The sequence below is a fragment of the Anguilla rostrata genome, chromosome 16 (assembly GCF_018555375.3).
Source record: "Anguilla rostrata isolate EN2019 chromosome 16, ASM1855537v3, whole genome shotgun sequence".
Lineage (NCBI taxonomy): Eukaryota > Metazoa > Chordata > Actinopteri > Anguilliformes > Anguillidae > Anguilla > Anguilla rostrata.
Window position 1 is genome coordinate 22,243,330 of NC_057948.1, and position 24,202 is coordinate 22,267,531.

Genomic DNA, 24,202 nt, shown 5'->3' on the forward strand with positions numbered 1-24,202 from the left:
GTCAATCCTTTCAGAGAAGAACATGTTGCTCCCCTCTGCTGGATCCTCCAATCTCTGTCAGCCATCCGCCCACATGTTACTTTCTTTCTTCATGACAGAAACAGCCTTTTAGAAAGTTTTTGGAGATTTTTTGGGGAGGTGGTGGGGGTGCTGATTTTTTCGCTCCACTATTTTTGTTTTTGTCTTGCCACTGATTGTAAAACTTGTCTCCTGGCTATGTTACTTTACCTATATTATTTTTGCAAACTTTATATTCAGTTTGAATAAAGCTTTGAATTTCTTCCTCTTTTCACTCAGCCTTATTGTTTAGCCCTGCTAGTACCACAATTCCCACAATTCCATTTTGGGGAGACTCAAGACAAACACACACACACACACACACACTAATGTACATCTGCATGTGCGCATAAATTCATACAGCACACATACGCATATATAGTACATGCATAAAAACATACAACTGTGTACATAACTCACACACATACATACACACTGCTACACACTTGTACAGTACATGTTACATTCGCTCAAACACACATACATTATATGCACACACGTACAAGCACAAAACAAACGGAGTGACATACACCTTCTCAGACAGACAAGGCACTCATGCGCACACACACAAACACACACACACGAACACAGACACACACACACACACACACACACAAGCTTCTCTAGACAGTTAAATAGTTAAGCAAACAGCTTCACACTGAAGTCTTTCTCTCTGGCCACTTAGACTGGCAGGTAAATACAGATCCCTAGATAGAAACAATCTACGGTGCCACACAATTACAATAGGACTCACACTGACAGAGACACAGACAGGAATACACAAAGAGAGAGAGAGGGAGAGGAAGAACAGGGAAAGAGAGAGAGAGAGAGAGAGGGAGAGAGGGAGAGGGGCAAAAGGCAGCGAGTGAGGGAGGACAATGCACATGGCTGCCAATATAACATCTTGTTTATACATCTACTGAACAAGGCGAGAAGCATATTGAAGTCTTCATAAGGGGTGTTGTTCTGGTTCCTGCCGGAGGGCCCACGGGCCCCGCTGCTCAATACGGCCCCTGTCTGCCTGCGTTTCATTAGACCGAGGAGCTCAGATGCATCAGTTATGATGAATGGAGAACCGAGGGAGGCAGGAGATGAAGGGATGGAGAGAGATAACAGCACAGGGGGAAATGACTGAAGGCAGCACGGACAAGGACCTGATGAGATTTTAATTGTCTGACTAATTGCTGAGCTCGATCTGAGCCTTTCAATAATTCAGTGGAATACAATGAACAAAAGCAGAGGACTGCATTCGGGAAGAAGAGAGAGAAAGATAAAGAGAGAGAGAAAAGAAGGCTCCGGCTTTTGACCTTCATATTTTGACGTGAAAAAATGTTTTTTCATCAAAGCCTCCATTAAAACCATAACCCCCATATATTTTTTCAATTAAAACATACCTTAACCTGAGGTTTTCAGTTCAAATCTACTTTAAAAAGAGCATTTAAATTTAAAATGTAAATTGAAAAGGATGTAGCACAATGTCTGAGTGATTAGGAAGCAGCTCTGTTTGCATTAAATATCTTTGATTGCTGGCTGGCGTAGGCCAACGACTTTCTGACTTTTTCTTTCCTCATTCACAGATGAATGATCACCTGCAGTCAAACCGCACAGTAATAGTGCTTTCAACAGCATGACTGTTAAACATTCACTAATGCCTTCCGATTCAGGCTAAATTTAAAAAATGAAAAATCTCTGTTGGTAAATGGCAGGTTCCTTCATTTCTCCTGCTGGCGAGACCAGCCTCTCTCCCTCAGTCTCGTCTCCACAGGTGGGTCATGAATAAATGAAAGGCCATCACAGGCCGCCGCCGCCATGTTAATCATAACGACATTAAGACCAGCCTCAGGCAGCAGCAGCACACTCCTTTTCTCTCGTCTCTCCAATCTCTCTCTCTCTGTCTGTCTAGCGCTCTCGCTCTCTCTCTCTCTCTCTCTCTCTAGCTCTGTCTGTCTCTCTAGGCAATACTTCTGACACTTTCTCCCTCCACCTTCTCCAGCAACTCCCACCCCCTCCCCACCCACCAACCATCGGCACTGGCCGTCTTTTCCAGAGGCCCTCTGGCTGCATCTGCACACTCGGAATTCACCGGTCCCCAAGAACGGAGCGGTTTTAAATCCTGTCCGTCGGCAACAGGAATATAAAAGCCCGTTCTTTGTTCCGTAACCGAGGCGTGGTTCCCTGTAATTACCACCTCGTATTGTAATGCAAGGCACAGTCTGAGCTCCAGAGAGTGCCCCCCACCCTTCCCCATTCTTGCGTGGCTCCCTGAGAAGAAAAAAAAACGCTAGCTGGCAGGTGTGAGCAGGTAGAGGCTGGATATCCATTTCTGCGTGGATTTGGGGCACTGTTGCCAACTTGGTGACTTTGACTCTAGATCTTTGTCTCAACTTTTCAGACCCTTTTAGTGACATTATTTTTTCAAAAAATGGCCTAGCATCAAATAAAATAAAATAATACACCCATAATATACCCACTACATTTCCAAAAGTATGTGGACAGCCCTTCTAATTAGTGGTATTGCCTATTTTAGCCACACTCATTGCTAACAGGTGTATATTAAGAATACAGCCATACAGTCTCCATTGACGAACATTGGCTGTTGAATGGGTCATTCTGAAGAGCTCAGTCACTTTCAACGCGGCACTGTCATAGGATGCCACCTTTCCAACAGGTCAGTTTGTCGAATTTCTGCCCTGCTAAAGCTGCCCCAGTCAACTGTAAGTGCTGCTATTGTGAAGTGGAAACATATAGGAGCAAAAACAGCTCAGCCACAAAGTGGTAGGCCACACATGCTCACAGAATGGGACCGCTGAGTGCCGAAGCATGTAGCACGAAAAGTTCATGTGTCTTTGTTTGCCACACTTACTGCGGAGTTCCAAACTACCTCTGGAAACAATGTCAGCTCCAGAAGTGTTCGTCAAGAGCTTCATGAAAAGAGCTGCAACCAACAAGCCTAAGACCACCCTGCGCAATGCCAAGCGTCGGCTGGAGTGGTGTAAAGCACACCGCCATTGGTCTCTGGAGCAGTAGAAACACATTTTCTGGAGTGATGAATCAGGCTGCACTATTTGGCAGTCTGACGGATGAATCTGGGTTTGCCGGAATGCATAGTGCCAACTGTACCGGCTTGAATAGAGCCAACTGTAAAGGAGAAATAATGGCCTTGGACTGTTTTTCATGGTTTGGGCTAGTTTAGCATAGCGTAGTTCCAGTGAAGGGAAATATTTAAGTTACAGCATACAACAACATTCTAGAGAATTGTGATCTCCCAACTTTGTGACAACAGTTTGGGGAAGGCCCTTTCCTGTTTCACCATGACAATGCCCCTGTGTACAAAGCAAGGTCCAGAAAGAAATGGCTTGCTGGGTTCAGTGGGGAAGAACTTGACTGGCCTGCACAGAGTCCTGACCTCTACTCCATCAAACACCTTTGGGATGAATTGGAATGCCGACTGCGAGCCAGGCCTTACGCCCAACATAGTTTCTAACCTCACTAATGCTCTTGTGGCTCAAAAGAAGAGTGGATGCTGTTACAGCAGCAAAGGGGGGGGGGGGTCCAACTCCATATTAGTGCCCATACTTTTGGAAATGAAGTGTATTTAAAAATATTCTATTATGTTCTAGGCATCTTTTCAGAAAATATTCCTCCTTCATGTAGCACGTTTTCATAAGCAAATATGTATGCGATGATGCCAGAACTGTGCAAAGCAATGCATGCCACCATTTGGTGACTTCTATTGACCTTTTGAGGATGCCTGAGCTACTTTCTATGGGAAAAAGTTGGCAACTATGACTTGACATACTATTAGCTACTGGGATCGCGTTTCACAGCTCAGGAGTTTCACCCACTCTTTGATACCCCCTTCAGTTTTGTTTAAAACCCTGCATTTCAGAGATATTTACTATACAGAGGAGGACAATGCCGAGGACGACCCAGTGCAGCTTATAAAATACATATCCGAAACAGTATGCCTGAGGGGAAAGTGCTGTTAACAACAGTCCCATTTAAATTAGCCAATTACCACAAACAGAGGTAGAGGGAGGATCAGAGGTCTCCCAAAGCTGTGTCCCAAGGCAGTGGCTGGGGGGTGGGGGTGGGGAGGGGGGAGCAGGGGTGGATAGAGAAGAGAGGGTCCTGGGGTCCTGCCTTCCCCCATTTTGAATAATGAACACCACAGCAACATTTACAACAGCTGACTCCTCAACAATAAACAATGCAATTCGGCACCCATTAGCAGCAAAGCTCCCTTATTCTTTAATGAGCCAAGTCACATGGCCTGGTTTTACCCCTCTCACTGCGTTAGTAACCCCATTAGTATTCAATGCACTTGTGTAGCCGTTCTGTGTGATTACTCAGGACCCATGGCTACCTTTCCATATTTGCCTTTTCAAGATGCATGGTCTGTACAACATCAAAGGGTTAAGGCCTTTCTTCTTTGTACATAACAGGTATAATTGCTCACAATATTGCACTGATTCAATAATAGATATTTCAGAACTCATTAGTCTGGAAAGGTGATTATGTGATTGACATGCACAGCTTTTAACAGAGATTTCTTTGACCATCTCTCTTTCCTCCTGTGAATTCAAAGTATAACCACACAAAAGACACACACATACATACACACACACTTACAGACAAACACACACATTTAAATGCATACGCCCACCCTTCTGAGGAAATACAGTTTAGCACCATCACCTGTCACACATCAAATTGCATTTATTAAATTAATGTCTCTCTCTCCCTCTCTTCTTTGGTTTCTTGCTCTCTCTCTCCTTTGATCTTTTTTTCTGTCTCTGGCCACTCTCTCTATACCTCTGTCTCTGTGTGTCTATTCTTTCTCCAGTCTCTCTCACTCCCTCCCTCTACCTCATCCCCACCCCCACCTATACACAATTATGCACTAAAGGCATTCTGTAACATTCACACCCATACAGCCATGCACGGACACATACACACACACACACACCTACACACACACACACGCACACACACAGACAAACACACCCACATGCACGCACACACACACACACACACAAAGAAGGGTTTAGTAAAATGTCAGCACAGCCTGTCTCTCATCATGCAGCTCCTCCCAGAAGAGCCAGATGTGACATCAAAGAAGCCCGCTGATTTCTCATCCCTCTCATCCCCACTTCCGACGCTAAAGGTCACCCCCAGCCCATTTTAATACTGATCGGCCCTACCCAGCCATTCCACTGGGACACCTCTTAGCTCGCCTTCCCAAGACCCCCATTCTCTCCTTCTTTCTTCCTTCTGCACCTGTTCCCTCTCCTCCTTTCTCCGAGAAGAGACAGACCCGCCAAACGGAACTGAGCTCAGAAGGCACCTCAGTAAACAGGCCCCCTGAGTGCTGTGGAAGGACCCTGCGTGAGTTCCAGAAGATTCTGTATCGCACCCGGCGTGTGAATAATCTGATGCATCAAGGCGGCTCAAAACCACGCCTGACACGCCGCGCTCCTGGAACAAAAAAAAATAAAAAATAAAAATATATTTGCTCTACCTGTCAGCAGCTGCGGGTGTGAAAGCTGAACAGCCCCCAAGACTGTCCCAGCCTTGTCTCGTTAGGAGGGAATAGCAAAGAGAGGGGGAGAAGACAGAGAAAGAAAGAGAAGTGGGGAGATGAGGGGATCCGGTGGGGGGGGCGGGGGACAGCAAAAGAGACAATCTTTCAAGGTGTGCTGTATTCTCCAGTAACAGAGGCACACAGGAAATAAATGTTTTAATGGCTGAGACAAGTGGCACAGTCCGCAGGGCCGCTGCCCCTGAAGCCGTATGCGATTGCCCCGCACGGGCAGGGATTCCATCTCCACCAATGCACTCTCAACTGTGGTCTCTTCTTTGTCTGCTACACTCTGCTTTCACCAGTCTGAATACAGCAAGAAAAAAAAAAGAGGCCAGACAGTCCTGCTACCCTTTAAAAAAAGGAAATGGAAACAGCCAAAGGAAAAGAAACTGTAATAACAAAAAATAAATTGATCGTAGCAACAATCTAGCAAAAAATAAGCGGAACACAAAGAATCGATGAAACACTACAGGAAGTATTATTCCCTCCACCCCAGCTCTAACTCCCGCCATAACTCTCCGCCCTTGTCTGGTGTACAAAGGGTTCCTTCAGCCCCCAAAATTAAAAAAGCTCTCTCAGTCCCTACCCAACTCATAGGTGTGCTTGTGTGTGATGAGTGTGTGTGTGTGTGTGTTTGACTGAGTGTGTGAGTGAGTGAGTGAGTGTGTGAGAGAGAGAGAGAGAGAGAGAGGAGAAAGAATAAAGGTAGAGGAGGCACAGGGTCAAGAGTGTTTATGAGGTTTGTTTTCCACATCTGGTCTTCAGAATTTGAGGAGATCCATCAGGGGAAACTGCTCTGCCTGGCTGAGGGTGAATCAGGATGCTTGTCTGGGTTACCTCACTGCTGCCCGGAAGGCCTGCAGTGGGCTGGGGAGGGGCAGGGGGTGTGGAACGAGGACAGCAGGGGTGGTTAACTCACAGCCAAACAAAAATGACCCTCCCACCAAATACTGTGGTGCACAGAGTACTTTCTCTTGTGTTGAAATCCGTGCTTCATGTGGACCTCTGAAAGCCTAGCTTGTCGCTTGCATGTGAGAATCCTTAATAAACATTAATAAACTTAAAATCGGCATTAAAGTCTGCAGAGGGTTGGAAAAAAATGATCTTTTTCTTTCTTCATCTTCTTCTTCAGAAAAAAAAGCTTTCTGAAGCTGCCACCACAAGAGTTGACCTTACAGATCAAGAAGACACCTCGAACCTTGACCGGGTCAATTCTAACAACCTATTAAAGACAGTGGTGGCCAGAGGGAAACAGGCTGTAGCCAAGGCAGACCTGACATTAATAACTGTGCCGAAACTATTATTGTGTTGCATGATTTAACAAGTGAAGCCAGCTTGAACAAGAACCAACCAAACGGCAACCAAATCCTTTCATTAAATGTGATGGGTATGCCACTGGCCACTTCAGGCACCATTTTACGAACTCACGAACAGCAAACCAATGTCCCGTCTCTTCGCTGTAATGAAAAAATATGTACAGTAACCTGGTCGCTTTGTCATAAAGGGGGATGGGGTAATGTTACTACACCCAGCCAATCTCATTAATCATAGACCTCTGCTCTAGCATCGTTATGACCTGAAAAAGTAAGCTCTGTGCCTTCAGTACACTGTTAACCTGCTGATAGCCCTTACAGTACCTCACCCTAGTCTTCTGCTTACATTGTTCTCATTACATGCTTTTTGTGAACAATTTTGGTTGTGTTTTTTTATATATAGAAGCCAATTACAGCTAAGGGGGTGGTGGAGGGGAGGGGCAAGGAGGTTTCCTATTCCACAGCATCAAAGACATCTGCATAAATGCTAATCTAGCCGGGAGTTGAACTGTGGTAGGACTGAGCAACTGCACACCCTGATTGAGAAGGGCAGCATGTTGCAGATACCCATAACAGCACAATGGAGGAGCCTGAGTGGAGATCTGCCGTGGTTCTCAGTTCTCCGGCTGGGGTCTGTTTGACAGAGGCCTGCACTGACTGAAAGACAGAGGCAATTCTTAGGTAGTTTTTCATTATTTCCCAGGAGGCAATGGCACGTGAAACAGACTGGGGAGGGCGGGGAATTTCACAAAAATCTTGCAGTCTTTTGTTCCTAGAGTTCCACCAACCATCAAAGACATGGGAGGTCTGATGGTCTCCATGGTAACGGGTAAGGCTGGGGCCCGTGGAGGCGGAGGTGGCGGCACTCCGATGAGCAATGACAGCTGGGATGGATGCACAGGGCCATGCTGGGAGCTGTGCTCCCATTTGGCTCTCAACACTGATGCACCCCTCAGCTGCTGGATGGGTGTGTGTGTGTGTGTACGTGTGCGTGCACGCTTACACAGAATTTCTGGACTATTCTTTATGAGGAACCTCTGTGTATTAACTCTCATGTAGCACATTACCCCAGGTGACACCAGAACACAGAAACTAAGGCAACATCCCTTTATGTAACTGCTTTACAGGATAAATTCCTGCAGAACATACTGCTATAGCTTTGCGTGAAGCAAGGTGAACTGTGGTGGAAAAATTCTGGCCATTTAAATGGGTAATACTCAGTGTTGCTGCATGGGTACCCCTTCATACAAGGTGGCACTGTTACAGTATCGCCCTCTGTTTGCAAAGCAAATGCAACCATAAAGAACATCTGCTTATGTTATATTGCATTGCATTGCATTGCATTACACTCAGCGCACTTCCTCCATAGGAACCATGCACCTTTTTGGGAAACCCATAACTCTTTAAACACCATTCAAAATGCGCCCCCCCCCCCACAGAAATAACCTAGGAAATGAATGGTGACTACCACTGCTTCACTTATGAGAGTAATATGGGAGTTTTATTGCATGATACTGTGAATCCCCATGTTGATGGGAGGGAAAAAATGTGTGTTAAAAAAGCCCCACTGTACAGTAATATGAGACCTGACAGGGAAATTGCCTCCAAACTCTTGTTTCTGTCTCTTTAATAATTGCATGAAACTGGAAAACTGAGAATCTGGAAATTTGGGAGCGGGGGTGGGTGGGGGGTGGGAATGGGGGGGTTGTTGGGGGGGGTCAGAGATTTTCGGTTTGTCACACAATTTAAAGTAGGAGAACCCCCACCCCCCATGCTCCCTGCCCATATCCCACTTCACCTTCACCTTCTGCTTTGCCTCAAGAAATGAGGGCTCAGTGCTGCTTCTGTCAAACTAACAAGCGTGGGCTTAAGAACGGCCTGGCAATCGCCTGACAGTAGCGTACACCATGTCACATCGGCAGGGCAGACCAAACACAGACCGTCTACCAGGGACAATCACTAGCAATTAATAACAATATATAAATAATAATTTGTCCATTAACATTTTTTGTTATTGTTTTCTTAATTTTGCGTAGCTGTGAACATTTTCTCTTTTTTTCGATGGGGACAGGTGTGTACTTAGGGGGAGGATCTGAAAGGCAACAGTATCAAGTTTGAATATTTCTACACAAAAACTTGCACACAAACATGCACGCATGCACACATGCACACACACGCACGCACACACTCACACTCACACACACACACACACACACACACGTTATCCCCATTGATATTCATGAACCTTATTTTCAGTAAAGCCAAAGAATTCAGAGCTATAAAATTATTCATGTTCAGCTCAAGCAGAAATTCAGCCCCTGGCTGGTTTCATCAATTTGATGTTTTTTGGGGGGGGGGGGGGGGTCAGTAAAGGCTGAGAAACGCTGAAAAGAAAGACTTTTTGTCATGGACATCTCCCAAACTTTATTAAGAGTAAAAAGGGGAACTTTGCGTGAACCTCACGGATTATGCAAGTGATTCTTTCTTCAATGACAGCTGTTTAATCTGCAGCTACAGAAGAGGACAGCCAGCATGGAGAACAAAAGCAGGACTTGTGCTCATTGGAAAACACAACACAACTCTAGCTCTCTTTATACTTTCCCTCCAACTTGCAAATAATGTAAATATCCTGTCAGCACACCGTTTCCAGAAATTTGCATGACATTTTGAGGTAGAGGGTGTTCAGAATGCATGCAATACACCCTTTGGTCAGGAGAGGTTGTGCATCATATGATCAAGATATCTGTTCTCTATCCAAACGCATTGCTAAACTGCACCACAACGCCCCCCCACGCCCCACCCCTCACCCCCACTCCCCTCCCCACCAACGCACCTACAGCATCTCAAAATCTCAACATCTGTCTCAGAAATGCAAACAGAAAACAGGAGCTCAAATACCCAACACTCACACAGACAGACTGCAAATGCAAACATGGCAGAGAGATAGCTATGCCCTGCCAAACCAAGGGGAGTTACAGCATGGATGCTATATACATTGAACAGATATTCAGCTCCATGTGCGGGTGACAATGAAAATTTGGTCCTAGTTGAAGCTTAAAACGGTGCGCAGAGACTTGCCAGCTCATTATGAATATTCATGAATGGGTGCAGTCAAATTTGTAACCATGGCAGTATGTTACATGTTATATCGACATATGACAAGGGCCACATCCTTCCCTAAAATGAGACAAGAGGGGCAGAACAAGCTAAATATTTAGTCAGAATATAGAACAGTGGTCTTCAGTCCTGGTCCTGGAGAGCCACGGGGTGTGCTGGCTTTTTGTTGTTGCTCAGCCCTTGAGTAGCACAGCAATTAATCAGTTTAAACAATTGACTACACAGCTAACTCAAGTAACCTGGTTCCTTGGATTTGAATTATTGGGCCCAAGGCAGCTGCTAATCTAAAGGTGAAAACAAAAACCAGCAGACTCTGTGGCTCTCCAGAACCAGGATTGAGGATCAGTAAGAATGGCTGTGGCTGTACGCCTGAAGGGTAAAGTGTTACTCATTTTACCATGGGCATTTTTTTGTCTTTTATAGCCTGTCTCCAACTCCAGAGTACGTCCCCGAGGCCGTGCATATCAACACTTCCACGGTCTTTCTCTGTAATGGGGTGAGTGCTTATCTGAAGGTACACTATATGAATAATGCAGCGAAAGTCAACTGCTCTTAAGTGACCCTGGGGACGAGGAGCAGGCTCTCTGTCCCGTCTGGAGTCCACCCCTGTACACAAGAGGAAGAGCTAAAGGACACTGGACTCTGGAACACAATGCTACAGCACTAAAAACACTGGAACACAACGCTACAGCACTAAAGAACACTGAACACTGGAACACAACACTACAACACTAAAGAACACTGAACACTGGAACACAACGCTACAGCACTAAAGAACACTGGACACTGGAACACAATGCTACAGCACTAAAGAACATTGGACACTGGAAAACAATGCTACAGCACTAAAGAACACTGGACACTGGAACACAACAATTGAACAATTCATATATTATCATGAGAATAATCATAGTATGCTTTTTTAAGGAATACAGTAATTATTAAATAATTTCATTATTTTCAATTAATTAATCATTTGATAATTAATTATTGGAATTACCATGATTACCAATATTGCTATTATGATTATCAATAATGATAATGGTTATTATGATGATTATAACAGTTATGAATAGAATAGAATAGAATATTTTCCAGGCAGAACTTCAGGAATTACAATTGTGCTTTTTATTATTATTTAAAGTTGCCACATAAAGATGCAGAAGAATACTTTGTTTGTAACTCAGGGTAAGAGAGTCTGCCAAATAACTAGAATGTAATGTGTAATACTGTTATGGATATTCTCCCAAAATTGATAGGCAGTTTGGCAGATCACAGTTCTGAGAGAGTAGCAATTAAGGCTGCTAAAAACCTCATTGTTTAGCATCACCAACCTATTCTTAAAACCCAGTAAGCACTCACTGCAAAGCTGACAGCAGGAGGTGAATTATGTCACACTTACTGAATTATGTCACTACACCCCCCCCCCCCCCCACACCCCCCCCACGCTGTCAGCACAGGTCCCAGGGTGGTGGGGCAGTGATTAAAATGAGCATCAAATGACACTTCTGTTTTAATGCCCCCCCCCCCTCCCAAGAGTGAAATATCTCTTCCACCAGGCAGTTTAGCTCACAGTGAAAAATCACTCTGCTTGTTCCCAAGTCACAATGAATGCTCAGGGGGAACAAAGGGGAAAACACAGGCACTCTTAAACATCACAGATCGCACTAACTAATAAACAAACGTAAAAAACAGCAAGTACAAAAAACTTGAGAGGGGAGACTATAATAGAGAAAAACTCTTTACAAGTCTATGGATCTTTCCGGGGCGAATGCGGAAGATGTGAACCGGAAGAGAAAGAGGAGAGAGAAAGAAGAGAGAGAGGCAGAGTAAGAAAGAAAGGGTGAGGGAGGAGAGAGAAAGAGAGAGAGGAAGGGGGAAAGGGAAATGGTTTTGTTGAAGCAATGCTTTGATTTCATATTTAACAGGAATTGGCGCTTGGCCACCTCAGATGTACCCAGGCCCGAGGCAATCAAAACACACCCCAACCCCCTCCTCAACCCAACCACCGCCCCTCTCCCCCGCCAGGCTGCCTCAGCTACACAGCTAGACTCCACATCTACAGGCTTTCAGAAAATACACCCCACAACACTGCTCACACAATCAGCACCTCTAGGGATCCCTTCACTATAAAAGCATAAGAGTCTCAGAATGAACAGTGAGTTTCAGAATCAACAGGGCCCGCTGGTACACAGTAAAAGATGTGGGTATGTGTGCATGTGTGTGTGTGAGGAAGAGAACACTTTTAAACCTTTCATAGTCCAATCAGCATTCTGAGTGTACTATTAGAGTCACTCTCGAAAAGAACCTCGGCTAAATATATACGGAAATGAAATAATAAAAATAGATAGAACAGAGCTAATATGCTAATATAGACACATTTACATCTGAGCCTTAGCTCGGCTGCTATTTTGCTGAGTCACAGAGAAGCATGATGGGAAATCACAGCAGAAACATCCTCCCTCGGTGTGAATGAATACTGTCACGGTAATTTATCACCCCACACAGGGTGGCCACAGTAAACGCCTGGTCTTCAATGGCGGGTGATGGCAGAAGAGCAGGTACTTACTGCACCGACTTGGATGACTGGGACCTGAACTTGGTGAACTCCCCGGGTGCAGTCCACTCGGATCCCAGCTGAGAGACAGACAGAATAAAGACACTTACATACTGCTCCTAGAGGGTAAATAAGATTGTTACACGCTGCTGTACCAGAGTAAATAACACTGTTACACACTGCTCTTACAGGGTAAATAAGGATGTTAAACACTGCTGTTACAGGGAAAATAAAACTGCCACACACTGCTGTGACAAGGTAAACAAGACTGTTACACAATGCTGTACCAGGGAAAATAAACTTATAGACACCTGCCGCACACTGTTATATCAGGAAAAGTAAAATGTCATAAGTTTAGACACCTGTTACAGTGTATTACTAGGGCAAATAGAGAGGCTATTGCATGCTGACACTGGCGGAAATAAAGACTGTTACACACAGATTTAAATGCTATAAATAGTAGCATTGTTACAAATTGTTTCTAAGTGATGGGATAAGCTTGGACTGGGCTAAGCACAGAACGAGAGCTGCAAATTGTATTTCTAATCTTTTCCCCTGACATGGCTGCAGCTTGCGCCGGTAGAGTCACGATAAGAGGAATAAAACAACAGCAGGAGTTTTGCTGTGATAAAGAACAGACTGTGCGGCTCAAACTGCCACGTTATCTATGGTGGCACTTTGTTTTCCCTTCCTGACTTTATTCTGTTAAGAAGCCATCTGGCAGACACTGATCCGGCAAGCTGCCGCCGCGCCAGTCGCCGCACCGAACGCCCAGTCGCCAGGAGAACCGGGAGCACACGCTGTAATAACGCGGTAAGGATGCTACGTGGACTCTACAGGCGTGTCTCCACAGGTGTGCTGAGTGCAGGTGAGCTATCGCTAAAGGATTTTCCACAATCGCTCCTGGGATTCAGTCGCAAATCATTCTCAGTGCCAGAAACCAGCACTTTTGGCTCTTTCAAATCTTCCTGGTCAAGATAAAGGGACGCTGATGTACACCACGTTTGCAGGTCCATCATTGGTCCTTTGGAAGTGTTCACATCACTCTAAATCATGTTGTGCGCACTGGTTGATAAGAAGCTTCTCCTAATCAATCAGTGCGAACAACACGATTTAGAGTGATGTCCACACCTCCAAGGACCAATGATGAACAAACAGACCAGGGGCCTGAATATGTGGCATAAAAATTTCTGGTGTACGCACATGCATGTGTGCATCAGCATAAGGTTGTGCATGCATGTGTGTTGTGCCTGTGTTTGTGTATATGAGTGTGCATGCGTATGCGTGCGCACGCACATGCTTTTGTAACTTTTTCAAGTCAAGTTCATAAACAAGCTCAGGGTGTATTCCAACACTGCCCTGTAGTTACACACAGGACACCCATTTTCTCACAGAGTTAAGGAAACTAATTAGCACCCCTGCAGTCTTTGCTCCATAATGGAGTCATTTGGCAGAAATCACAGCATGCGGTCACTTAATTGTTTGTGCATTTCTTTCTTTCTTTTTAAGTCATGTAAGCATGAAAAGCCATTGTGTTAATTGGTTGCCATGGCTCCTGGCTTCTTAATAAGCTGAGATCCAAAGGCTCAAAGATCTCTTTCAACTGTTTGTGAGGACTAACACACTGACCATCAAAACCTTTCACACAATAACTGCTCTATACTGTACACACCACTTTTAGGGTCAGATCCTTAGAGTACTTAAGGCCAGATCCTGACTCAAAAAATGGAAGTACTTTTTTTGCACTCCCAGATAGATGGGATTTACGCAAATGTGAGATGCGCGCATGCTACACAATCGCTTTCCTATGAAGTAGGTGGTCCATGCTGAGGTGCACTAAACATAATTACATTAGCTCAGTCCAACTCACAGCCATATATGTGAAAATGTGCATTTGTCTGGAGTTCCTATTACATTCTTGTTTCCTTCATAAAACCCCATTACTCAGATTGACAAGGCATGGGTGACTTTTGTTGTAAATTATTCAGCCATGTGTAAATTTTTTATGTAAGGAAATTTGGTGTCCAACATGAGTACATCCAATTCCCGCTCCAATTTGGAATGTCCAATCATCGCAACAGCAGTCGCATTCATGTTGCGAACCCCACTGCCAATTCATAAGAGTGTACTACCCCAAAAAACACGAGGTGTCGCCAGCTGCTTCTTTACACAACACAGACTGCAGCCATGCTCACGTTGAGCAGATTCAGTGGAAGACCTTTCATATGCAGCTTCTGACTGCAATCTACAGGCCCTATCCAACTGAACTCTCCAATTCCCGAAGCAACGCAATCGAAAATTGTGCATCACCCACAGTCGGCACTGGCACGGCCCGGATTTGATCCAAGGCTGATGGATTTGATCCATCCGTGCACCACAGTGTGGTGCCTTAACCGAATAAGCCACCCAGCAGCCCTGTACATACACAAAATACACGCACATACGCAGCAGGCAAAGCTAAAGATAGCCCAGAGTCAGGATGCGGCTAAATATCCCATACCATAGATTCCGCATATTCTCATTAGCATTTCCAACACTGTGGATCTTTTCATTGCCAAAAAGATATTCCCACATCACACACATAATTATTCTAACAGATCCTTCGAAAACAGAAAATGTAATTATTTCCCACAACAAACAAGAACTCAGGAAAAACAGCAAAGAATAAATAAGGAAAAAGAAAGACAATCAGCGGCCAACTACTTATTGGATGATCATTAATCGACAGAAATGAGGGGTGAGAGTCATTAATGGGTTATTTTCCTTGAAAAACAAATTCCCTGAAGGTGTTTGGACAATGTCTACTTATGTGCTGAGGAAGCAATAGTCAAACTGCTTTTTGTTTTTGTTTTAACCCCTTAAGGAATGAGATCACAAGCATGTGATTAGAATGTTCTTAACTGAACATTCTATTGCTGATCAAACAATCACTACTGGTAGTTGAAAGCAATGGAATTCTAGAACACTGACAGAATAAAAAATAAAAAAATGTTTTAAAAAAAACATGCTTTTCAAAGGGTTTTCAGTTAGTTTTTTATGATTCATAGCCCCTACACTCTCACTGTGGCCTTGGATACCCACTCCCACGCTCTTTTGCCTTATTTACTCTGAGATGTGAACAAGCAGGTAAAAAAATTTCAGCACTCCTGTCACACTGAATCTAACAAAATGAGGGGAAAGCAACTTAATGCTGGATTCCACTCTCCCCATCTCACCTTTCTTCCTCTTTCCATCTCCCTTTGTAGCGCCGGCTCCATTTGACAAAGGAAGTGAGCGGACGCAGGAATTCAAAAGCTTGAGATGCTACTATTTTCTACAGAGAATAGAATACTTATGTTTGGCGTGTGGGGGAAAATGAGTTTAGAGAGCCCAAGCTCTTAAAGACAGGGCTGTGTCTAATGGGCTCCCTGACACGCAGACGCTATAGACACACGCGCCAATTTTAGCATTAACGCTCCATCGATTTTCAGACTTTAGAGGTGACAGGTTAGCACCGCAGATGTGGAGTGAAGGCCAAGGGGGCAATACAGGAAATCATTGCGAATCCAGGACTCGCTGCCCATTCGTCACTTTTTCTGCAAAAACAGACAAGACACGGCCGGTGCGGCCAGAACGCCCCTTCGACCAATCGAGTTACTTTCACGAGATATTGACTTCATTCTGCAAGTGCATTTGTCTGAAGGGTGCACAAACCCATAAACATTTCTTTTCGGGCTCGGAACCACAATCAATATGCCATCCTTGTACCATGACTCCACTGTATGGAGCGCTGTTGTGAGGGTGTAATTTATAAGCCCAAAGCTTTCTCTTACATGTCAAAGAGTCTACAGTCCCTCTCTGAGGGTGGAGAGAGAGGTCTGTGGAGTGGGGTGGGGGGGAGGGGTGAGAGGGGCATGACAAGCTACTTGACCACTGGCATAGTAGCATTATCAGACAGTGGGTGCCTGGAAAACATCATTAACTATTCTGTCTAATGCAATCTGATTAGTGGCAGCAGATTTCGTAATTTGATTGACTGGGGTGAGTTTTTATTTCCTCCACCCACCCCTGTGCTCACCCTTCTCCATCAACTGTACTTCAGTGCTGATCTTCCTCTCGTGGAAAACTAGCACTGGTGACTGAGGATAACCTTGCACTGTATCTTTCCTTTAAAGCTGACATTTAATATTGAGATACCTTGTCTGCCTGCTGACAGGACATGGGAAAAATTTGATCTATCAAGCCTGCCCTACGGTATGCCGTTTATTGTCAAATAATTATCCCACAATGTCCAGAGAAAGTCATCATTTTCTTTATATACCCTTTATTTACTAATGTAGAGAAAAAAGTGAAATGTTTGAAGGGAAGGGGGTTTTCAGCAGCAAACACCAGTCAAAATGCAGGTGGTTTAAGATGAAGACGTTGCTAATGGACAGTTTTGCATTGTTTTTGTTTCAGTAGAAACATTTAGGCCTAATGAAAAGAGAGAGGTTTTGCAGCAGCGTTTTGGCAGAGCTGATAATGGTTCAGTGGTAAGTCTCATTTGATTAAACAGTTTGTTGAAATTCTCAATTCTAATCTAGTCAAATAATCCAGCCAGCTTTTTGGCAAAACACTATTATGGAAGCTGCACAGTCATGAGCTTGAAATATGACTAGCGTGTCATTTTAAGCGTTGCAGAAAATGTTTTGGCATTGAACTGCTGCCTCCACCAGAAAATGATTTTCCAGAAGTAATAGCTGTCTGTTGGTTTATTAGCAAATCCCCAAAGGTTTGTTGCAGTTATGCAACATGAGAGTGGGAAAATTAGCCAGAGTGATAGGTTGTTTTTGAGTTTGACAAGTAAGGCTACAGGCAGACTAGACAGCAGTCTCACTGGAGTCTTCTGCTGTCCATCACTCTCCACCAGAGCTTGCCTGATTGGACGCTGAGCATGACTGGCGCAAGGAGAACAGTAGAACACAATCAGAACAGCTTGAGAAAAGCAGAACAGGATGTGACCTGTCTGTCTGTCTGTCTGTTGGTTCCACAGACAATAACAGGCCTTCAACAATGCCCACTGTACCGGGCCGTCAACTGTGTACTCATCTCGCTTTCTCTCTCAGCCCTCTTCAAAACCCTTCACCAGCAATCACCTTGGAGGAATAGTCTACCATACTTCATTACCCAAGCACGCCGTAAAGAAAGTTTCAAAAGGCAATCAAAGCAAATGCACTTAATTTGAATGAAAAGTTATTTGAAGCTTATTTCATCCTGCTAATTCTGATGTTTCATCCCGCTTCTGTTACAAGTGTTATAATAAATTTATGAATGACATACATATGTGTTATTGTGAGTTGGCATATAACGGGAAAAATAGTTATAGTTATTTTCATCAGAATGCCAGTGAATTAGTGTAAAACACAGATTGTGACATGTCCTGTGTTCCAAAGATACAGCATTCCATGGGCTAGCGTGAATGTACATATATGTTTTTTCACACCAGGAAGAGTAGTTTCTGCCTTGGCAACAATTAATGGGGAATCAAATAAACAATAAACAATACACCATGAAAATCTGCAGATGCTGCAGCCCCCCATGACTAGTTTCAGACCTTTGTCCTGATCACTACAGATCTATTTCCTCGATCACATCCTGTTTCCAGGGAGCTTCTTCAGAGTGAACCTATCTATTTATATGATTTTTCTGTGGGATTCTGCAGTCACTAAAAGTGAGTTATGTTTGAAACCATACTCATACTGCATCTCGTTAAGACATTTAGAAAGCAATACCAAACATGTGGCTGATCCTCATTAAGCATCCCAATTCCCAACATGGTACGCATTGCAGTATATTGAAATTGGCCCTCATTAAGAGCAACGACAGCTTGCAACAGAAGTGAGAGCAAATGTCATTTGCAATTTGGGGTGAACTTGTCACATTATGTCCCATGGTGTTCTCCGCAACAACGCGTGTTCCTGCAGCAGGGTCGGGGGGCCCCAATCTCTTCCACCTCACATTTAATACGGATGTCACATCTGATATAACAGGTGTTGCCATCCATGACTGTCACCCAGTGTCTGCCAGGGGTGTCTTGTGATACCTTTGGAGGCAGAGAAACAGAAGGCTAAGTAACCGACAGAGTGATTTGGCACTATTCCCCCCAGTAGGTAATTTGGCATTTCAAAATGGATGCAAAATGGACTGAGGTGAAGTTCGTCATTCAGCTGTTCCATAATATCTCCAGTATGAAATTTCCATGTAAGTAGAGACCTTTCCAACCCAGCTCTGTGAGATGCAGTGATGCAAAATGAACAGATTCAGTGGAACAGACTGAATATGACTGCTTTCTGTCTCACTCACTTGGACACGCATGTCACCAACACTACACACGCACATCCTATACAAACACAGACATGATCTTTTTCACTCTGCTCAAGAGCTCTTGTGCTCTTTCTCTCTCTCACACACACACACACACACACACACACACTAACACCTGTGCCCCTGCTGGTCTCGGAACAATTGTTAGGGTGACACGGTGAGCCAAGCCAGACCTCATTATTCTCCCATCAGCCTCGGCTGCTGAGACAACTGACACCATCACCATGTAATGGCTGAACTTCCTGACCCGTCAGGCTACCGTGCCGCATGGGCAGCGCTGAGACCTAAACCTCCAACTCTCTGCCTCCAACACTGATACTGTGAGCTGAACCCAGAACAGTTCAAATGAAAGCCCAGGATTCCAGCACAATAAATGCACCAAAGCCAAATGGTATGTAATATAACCCAATCATTATTTTACATTACATTACAGGCATTTAGCAGACGCTGTAATCCAGAGCAAATTACACAGCGTTTGCATTTTTTACATAGTATTTATCAACACAGCTGGATATATACTCAGATAACACAGATTAATTACCTTGCCTTACCTGTGTTTCAGAAAGAATATAAACTGATTTCAGGATCACCCTGTTTATCAGAATAATATAAAAAATACTATAAAAAACTGAAATTACACTAAATTAACAGTAATGAATGCGCCATCTGTTTTCCAATACCACAGCCCTTTAAAAAGACTGACAGAAAATGAAACTACTAGACAGCAACGATTATGTCTTTAACATGATTGGATTTTCATTTTTAATGCCATAGTTCAATATATTTCAGTATGTCGCCACAATTTGGGAAATATAATTATTTACATATGGTGTATATTCTCTGTTTCTTACCTGGCCTACATAAACCAGTAGTCGGGCATTCAGGGGGTTCTCGTCAGGGCTAAGCCAGAACTCAGAGTTGTCGTCTGAGGCCACAGCAAACTGGAAGTCCCCTGCAGGGCCGGAAAGAGACCATTTAATTAGCTGAACCCAGGACCCCCGGCAGCCTGTAAGCAGGGCAGAGAGGGCAGACCCTGCGCCCAGGGGCGTAAGGGGCTGGAGAAGAGGGCTTCAGGTCAGGAGTAAGGAAGATAGGAGAGGAACAGGGGGCTTCAGGTCAGGAGTGGAGAGATAGGAGAGGAACAGGGGGCTTCAGGTCAGGAGTGGGGAGATAGGAGAGGAACAGGGGGCTTCAGGTCAGGAGTGGGGAGATAGAAGAGGAACAGGGGGCTTCAGGTCAGGAGTGGGGAGATAGGAGAGGAACAGGGGGCTTCAGGTCAGGAGTGGGGAGATAGAAGAGGAACAGGGGGCTTCAGGTCAGGAGTGGGGAGATACATTAGAAGAGGAACAGGGGGCTTCAGGTCAGGAGTGGGGAGATACATTAGGAGAGGAACAGGGGGCTTCAGGGAGGGAGATAAAATGCAGTGGAGGCAGAAATTCACACAAACCAACAAGTCCCCTTAGCTCTGTCTGCATCGATGTCACCCCAGGGGCAGGGGGAGAGTGAGTGTTTGTAGCTCTATTTGTGTGTGTGTGTGTGTGTGTGTGTGTGTAGCTCTGTGTGTATGTGTAGCTGTGTGTGTGTGTATGTGTGTATATATCTATGCTTGTGCATATAGGCAAGTGTGTGTGTGAAAAATCTGCCGCAGACAGTGCCCTCGGGCAAACTTGCTCAGTGGCAGGCTCACATGGCCTATTCTATCTATTTATAAAGCTGACCTCACCACAGGTGGGAGGACCACAGCTTGATGGCAGCCATTCTGGTTCAAATGACTAAAGAAAACAAATGCTAAATTGCAACTGGAACTGTGTACTGGTCTATCCGCCTAATGCCACCCTAAGATTCCGGCAAGTTCCGGCCTGGGCTCCATCTCTCACCGTCTCTGTAGGGGTGGATGAAGCCAAAGATGCGCAAACCGTAGTTCTTCCACTTAGGAGCCACAGCCAGCTTCTTCACTGTCGTTCTGGTCTGGAATTTAAAAGCGCACCGTCTGTTTGTGAGTGGAGAAACCCAACCGTTCCGACACACACGTGTGACACATACAAACATACAAATACAATCTGGCTTTGGTATTAAAAACACATTGAGTGTTTATGAAGCCACAATGAACACACACACACACACAAACAAAAAAATGCATGCAGAAATACAATGGGCCAGATGTATGTACATAAAACTCACAGTGCAAATTGTGGCCTGATGAGGGTATGTTGGTGCATTCAGAGTGTGTGAAATTAACATCATATTTACTGAGGCTACAGCTAATTACACAATCAGTGCATTGAATATCTTCATTGGATGTGTGGAAATTTATGTATCTACTGGTGTACCATAAGAGCATATCCAGCACCAAGGACAGTGCACAAAACATACAGACTGTTTTATTCCAGCTGTGGCAGCAATTGTCAATTAAATTAATCCAGATGTGAGATGGTGTAATGATGCAAGGAGCATGACTATTGCCAGGATGGAATGGGAACATTGTGTGGGAGGCTCTAGGTCATTCTCTTCCAGAAGAGTAATTATTTCTATGGCTCTGAGTTAGTCACAGAAGTCGCAGGCATCACAGATTCTATGATGTTTGCCTTTTTTTGGCAGTTCCCTGTTTTTCATGCTTCCTGCAATTTTTCAGCAGTTTTGCTAACTACAATACAGCCTATAGTCAGTTATTATATTCTAATTTTTGATGGCCCCTGTTGATGCTGCTCACTTCTTCTCCTGTAGTTATGGAAACATTTAACTTGTCGGTGACTCAAACCGTGCAATGGCTACAACATGTACCAAATCAACAAACACACAGTAACCCTGTTTTGTATTATTTTAGCAATGCCATTTGAGTGTGCTCTGTTTTGAACACGGCAAAAAGCAGGTTCTTTTTGTGATGGCCAGAAGTGATTACATACACCAAACCATCAATGCACAGTATTTTTTACTAGCGGCAACTACCCACTGATTATTTTTAAAACTTCAAGCACTTGTTAGTTGTGGATGTTATTTCAATCATTTCCCTCTGCTGCACATAAGATTTATTGGTTAATTAAAATAAATTGTTTAAACACTACATGATTTCTGCCTCTTTTTTCAGTTTTCCATGATTTTGAACAGCTTTGGCTGCTCCATAACTTTAGCCAATATTTTCCATGACAAACACCCAACTTTAATTATTACGTGGCTGCTTACTCTGCAACATTTGATTATTTCTCGCTTGGGAAGTTGAAATTGTGTGATTTTTGTTGCAAAGATTCTCTCTTTGATAAATTTAGTAAAGTCAACAGAATACATATTCAGCCACACTTATAATATCTCTGCCCATTATTTGCTCGATCCTCCCTTAAATGTATATGCATTAAGGAGAGATGCACACCTTGGGATGACTCACTGAGCTTCCAGCCCTGCGCGCCAGTTGGATTCGATTTCTAGGGCAGAGTGCGTCATACCTGATGCCTGAAACTAGTCGCGAAAAGCTTATTACATCTGGCCCAATGTGACTTCTGTTTATCCGAGCGCTTGCTCTTAGTATGCATTGTTTTCCTTTCTGTCTGTTTGAGGTCTGATACTCAGTGCCTCAGTAGATTGTAAAGCAGTGGGAGGCTGGAGGAATCTGCAGCACACTGATGCTCTCCTGCTTGTTTGCATCACCAGGGACACTAGACCAGGCAGGGAGGAGTGAACACACTAAAACCATCTTCAAAGCATTTGAGAGCTTTTAACTGCGTGGCAGAATATTTATTATTTGTGTAGAATAATATATGTTATTATTGTATTTCAAAGAAGGGGAAATGCAAATGGATACTAATTAGTTATAAACTAAAGACAGAGAGTCACAAGCAGCACAAAGGAAATGTGAAGTGGGGTTTCCAGATCTTCAGGGAGTGAAAATATGGAGCAGAAAGAAGGGGAACGGACACACTGATGGATGGATGGATGGATGGGTGAGTGTGGGGAATCGGGGAGGGAAATCAAATTACTTCTGCACAAGCCCACATGCACTCACGAATGCACACAGGTATACATGCTATATACCACAAACACATGTACACATATGCATACACACTCAATTACAGCCGTATAACAAAAACACAGGAATTCACACCATATACCATACACAACACACGTTCTTGTGCACACGCACACACACACACGCACACTCACACACACTTACGTGGGGGTAGAGTGGGAAGTGAAGGTTCTTCCTGAGCTGAGTCACAGAGGAGCCACACCAGTCTTCAAACACATGCAGGTTAGCCTGGCCTTTATACTGTGGAATAGGAACAAAGGACACACAGAGAGAAACCATTATCTTTTATATAAATGCATTCATTTACTGGTAGTTATTATTATTGTTCTTGTTGTTCGTTGTATACTACTACAGAAACTGTATATTTCTACTGAGGGATCTGAAAGACCAGAAAAGGTCTATGAGGCGATTCAATCAACATTTATAATTATCATTACAAGCAAGTATTCGACTTTGCCTTCATCGATCACTTTGTGCGTTTGTGTATAAAGAAGGAACACTGCTGACTGAATGCAGATACAATACTTCTAACTCCTTCAGAAAGCCCTTGGATTTACCCTGAACTTTAGGGAACTCAGGCTGGATACTATAAAACAATTGATGAGGTTGAAATTGATGAGACTAAAGTTACAAAGCAGTTTCGAGCTCCTGGCTTGTTGTGGTTTTTCACCAAATTGTGATCACCAGTCTCTCCCTTTCATTCCCATGTCTCTCTGAAAACACACACACACACACACACACAAGCTCGCGCACGCATGCACACACACACAAGCACACACCATCCATAGAGCATTCTCATTGCAGATTAAATAGGGCCAGCCTCTCTTGGATCTTGCAAGGTTTCCGAATGGTGTTACTAGTGGGAGTCTGGCAATCAGTTTTATTGCAATTGAATTTCTCTCTGATATCAGACTGATATCATGATCGATATCAGATCCGCTCAGACATAGAAAAGCTTTCAGCTGAGTAGGAATGTGCTTTTTTATAGTCTGCCATCGATTAACTCCCAGGGTGAGGTCTGAGCCTGGAGCCTTTATCAGTTGGTCAGATACAGAGCCCCCCTGAAATCAGCCACACTTTACCGCGACCACACAGGACAGAGCAACAGCTCAATCCCCACTCATTCTGGCTCCACTACTGCCCCAGTGTCAGATTTGGGCTGTCCCCAGCACTCCGTTAGATTAAGAACAATGTCCAATCGCCAAATATTCCTT

At 44.1% G+C, this 24,202-nt stretch overlaps 1 protein-coding gene across 2 annotated transcripts in view; it reads right to left on the reverse strand.

Annotated features, from left to right (window-relative positions):
- The window catches only part of b4galnt4a (beta-1,4-N-acetyl-galactosaminyl transferase 4a), a 133,997-nt gene that overhangs the window by 26,656 nt on the left and 83,139 nt on the right, over positions 1-24,202 (reverse strand). For both annotated transcript variants that reach the window (XR_010326038.1, XM_064312073.1), the window contains exons 5-8: positions 23,133-23,228; positions 20,848-20,938; positions 19,822-19,922; positions 12,641-12,708 (exon numbers count right to left, since the gene is read on the reverse strand). Coding sequence is in view for 1 of the 2 variants with exons in the window: in XM_064312073.1 (XP_064168143.1) it covers positions 12,641-12,708; positions 19,822-19,922; positions 20,848-20,938; positions 23,133-23,228 (356 nt within the window). In the remaining variant the exon portion in view is untranslated. The remainder of the gene's footprint in view (positions 1-12,640; positions 12,709-19,821; positions 19,923-20,847; positions 20,939-23,132; positions 23,229-24,202) is intronic.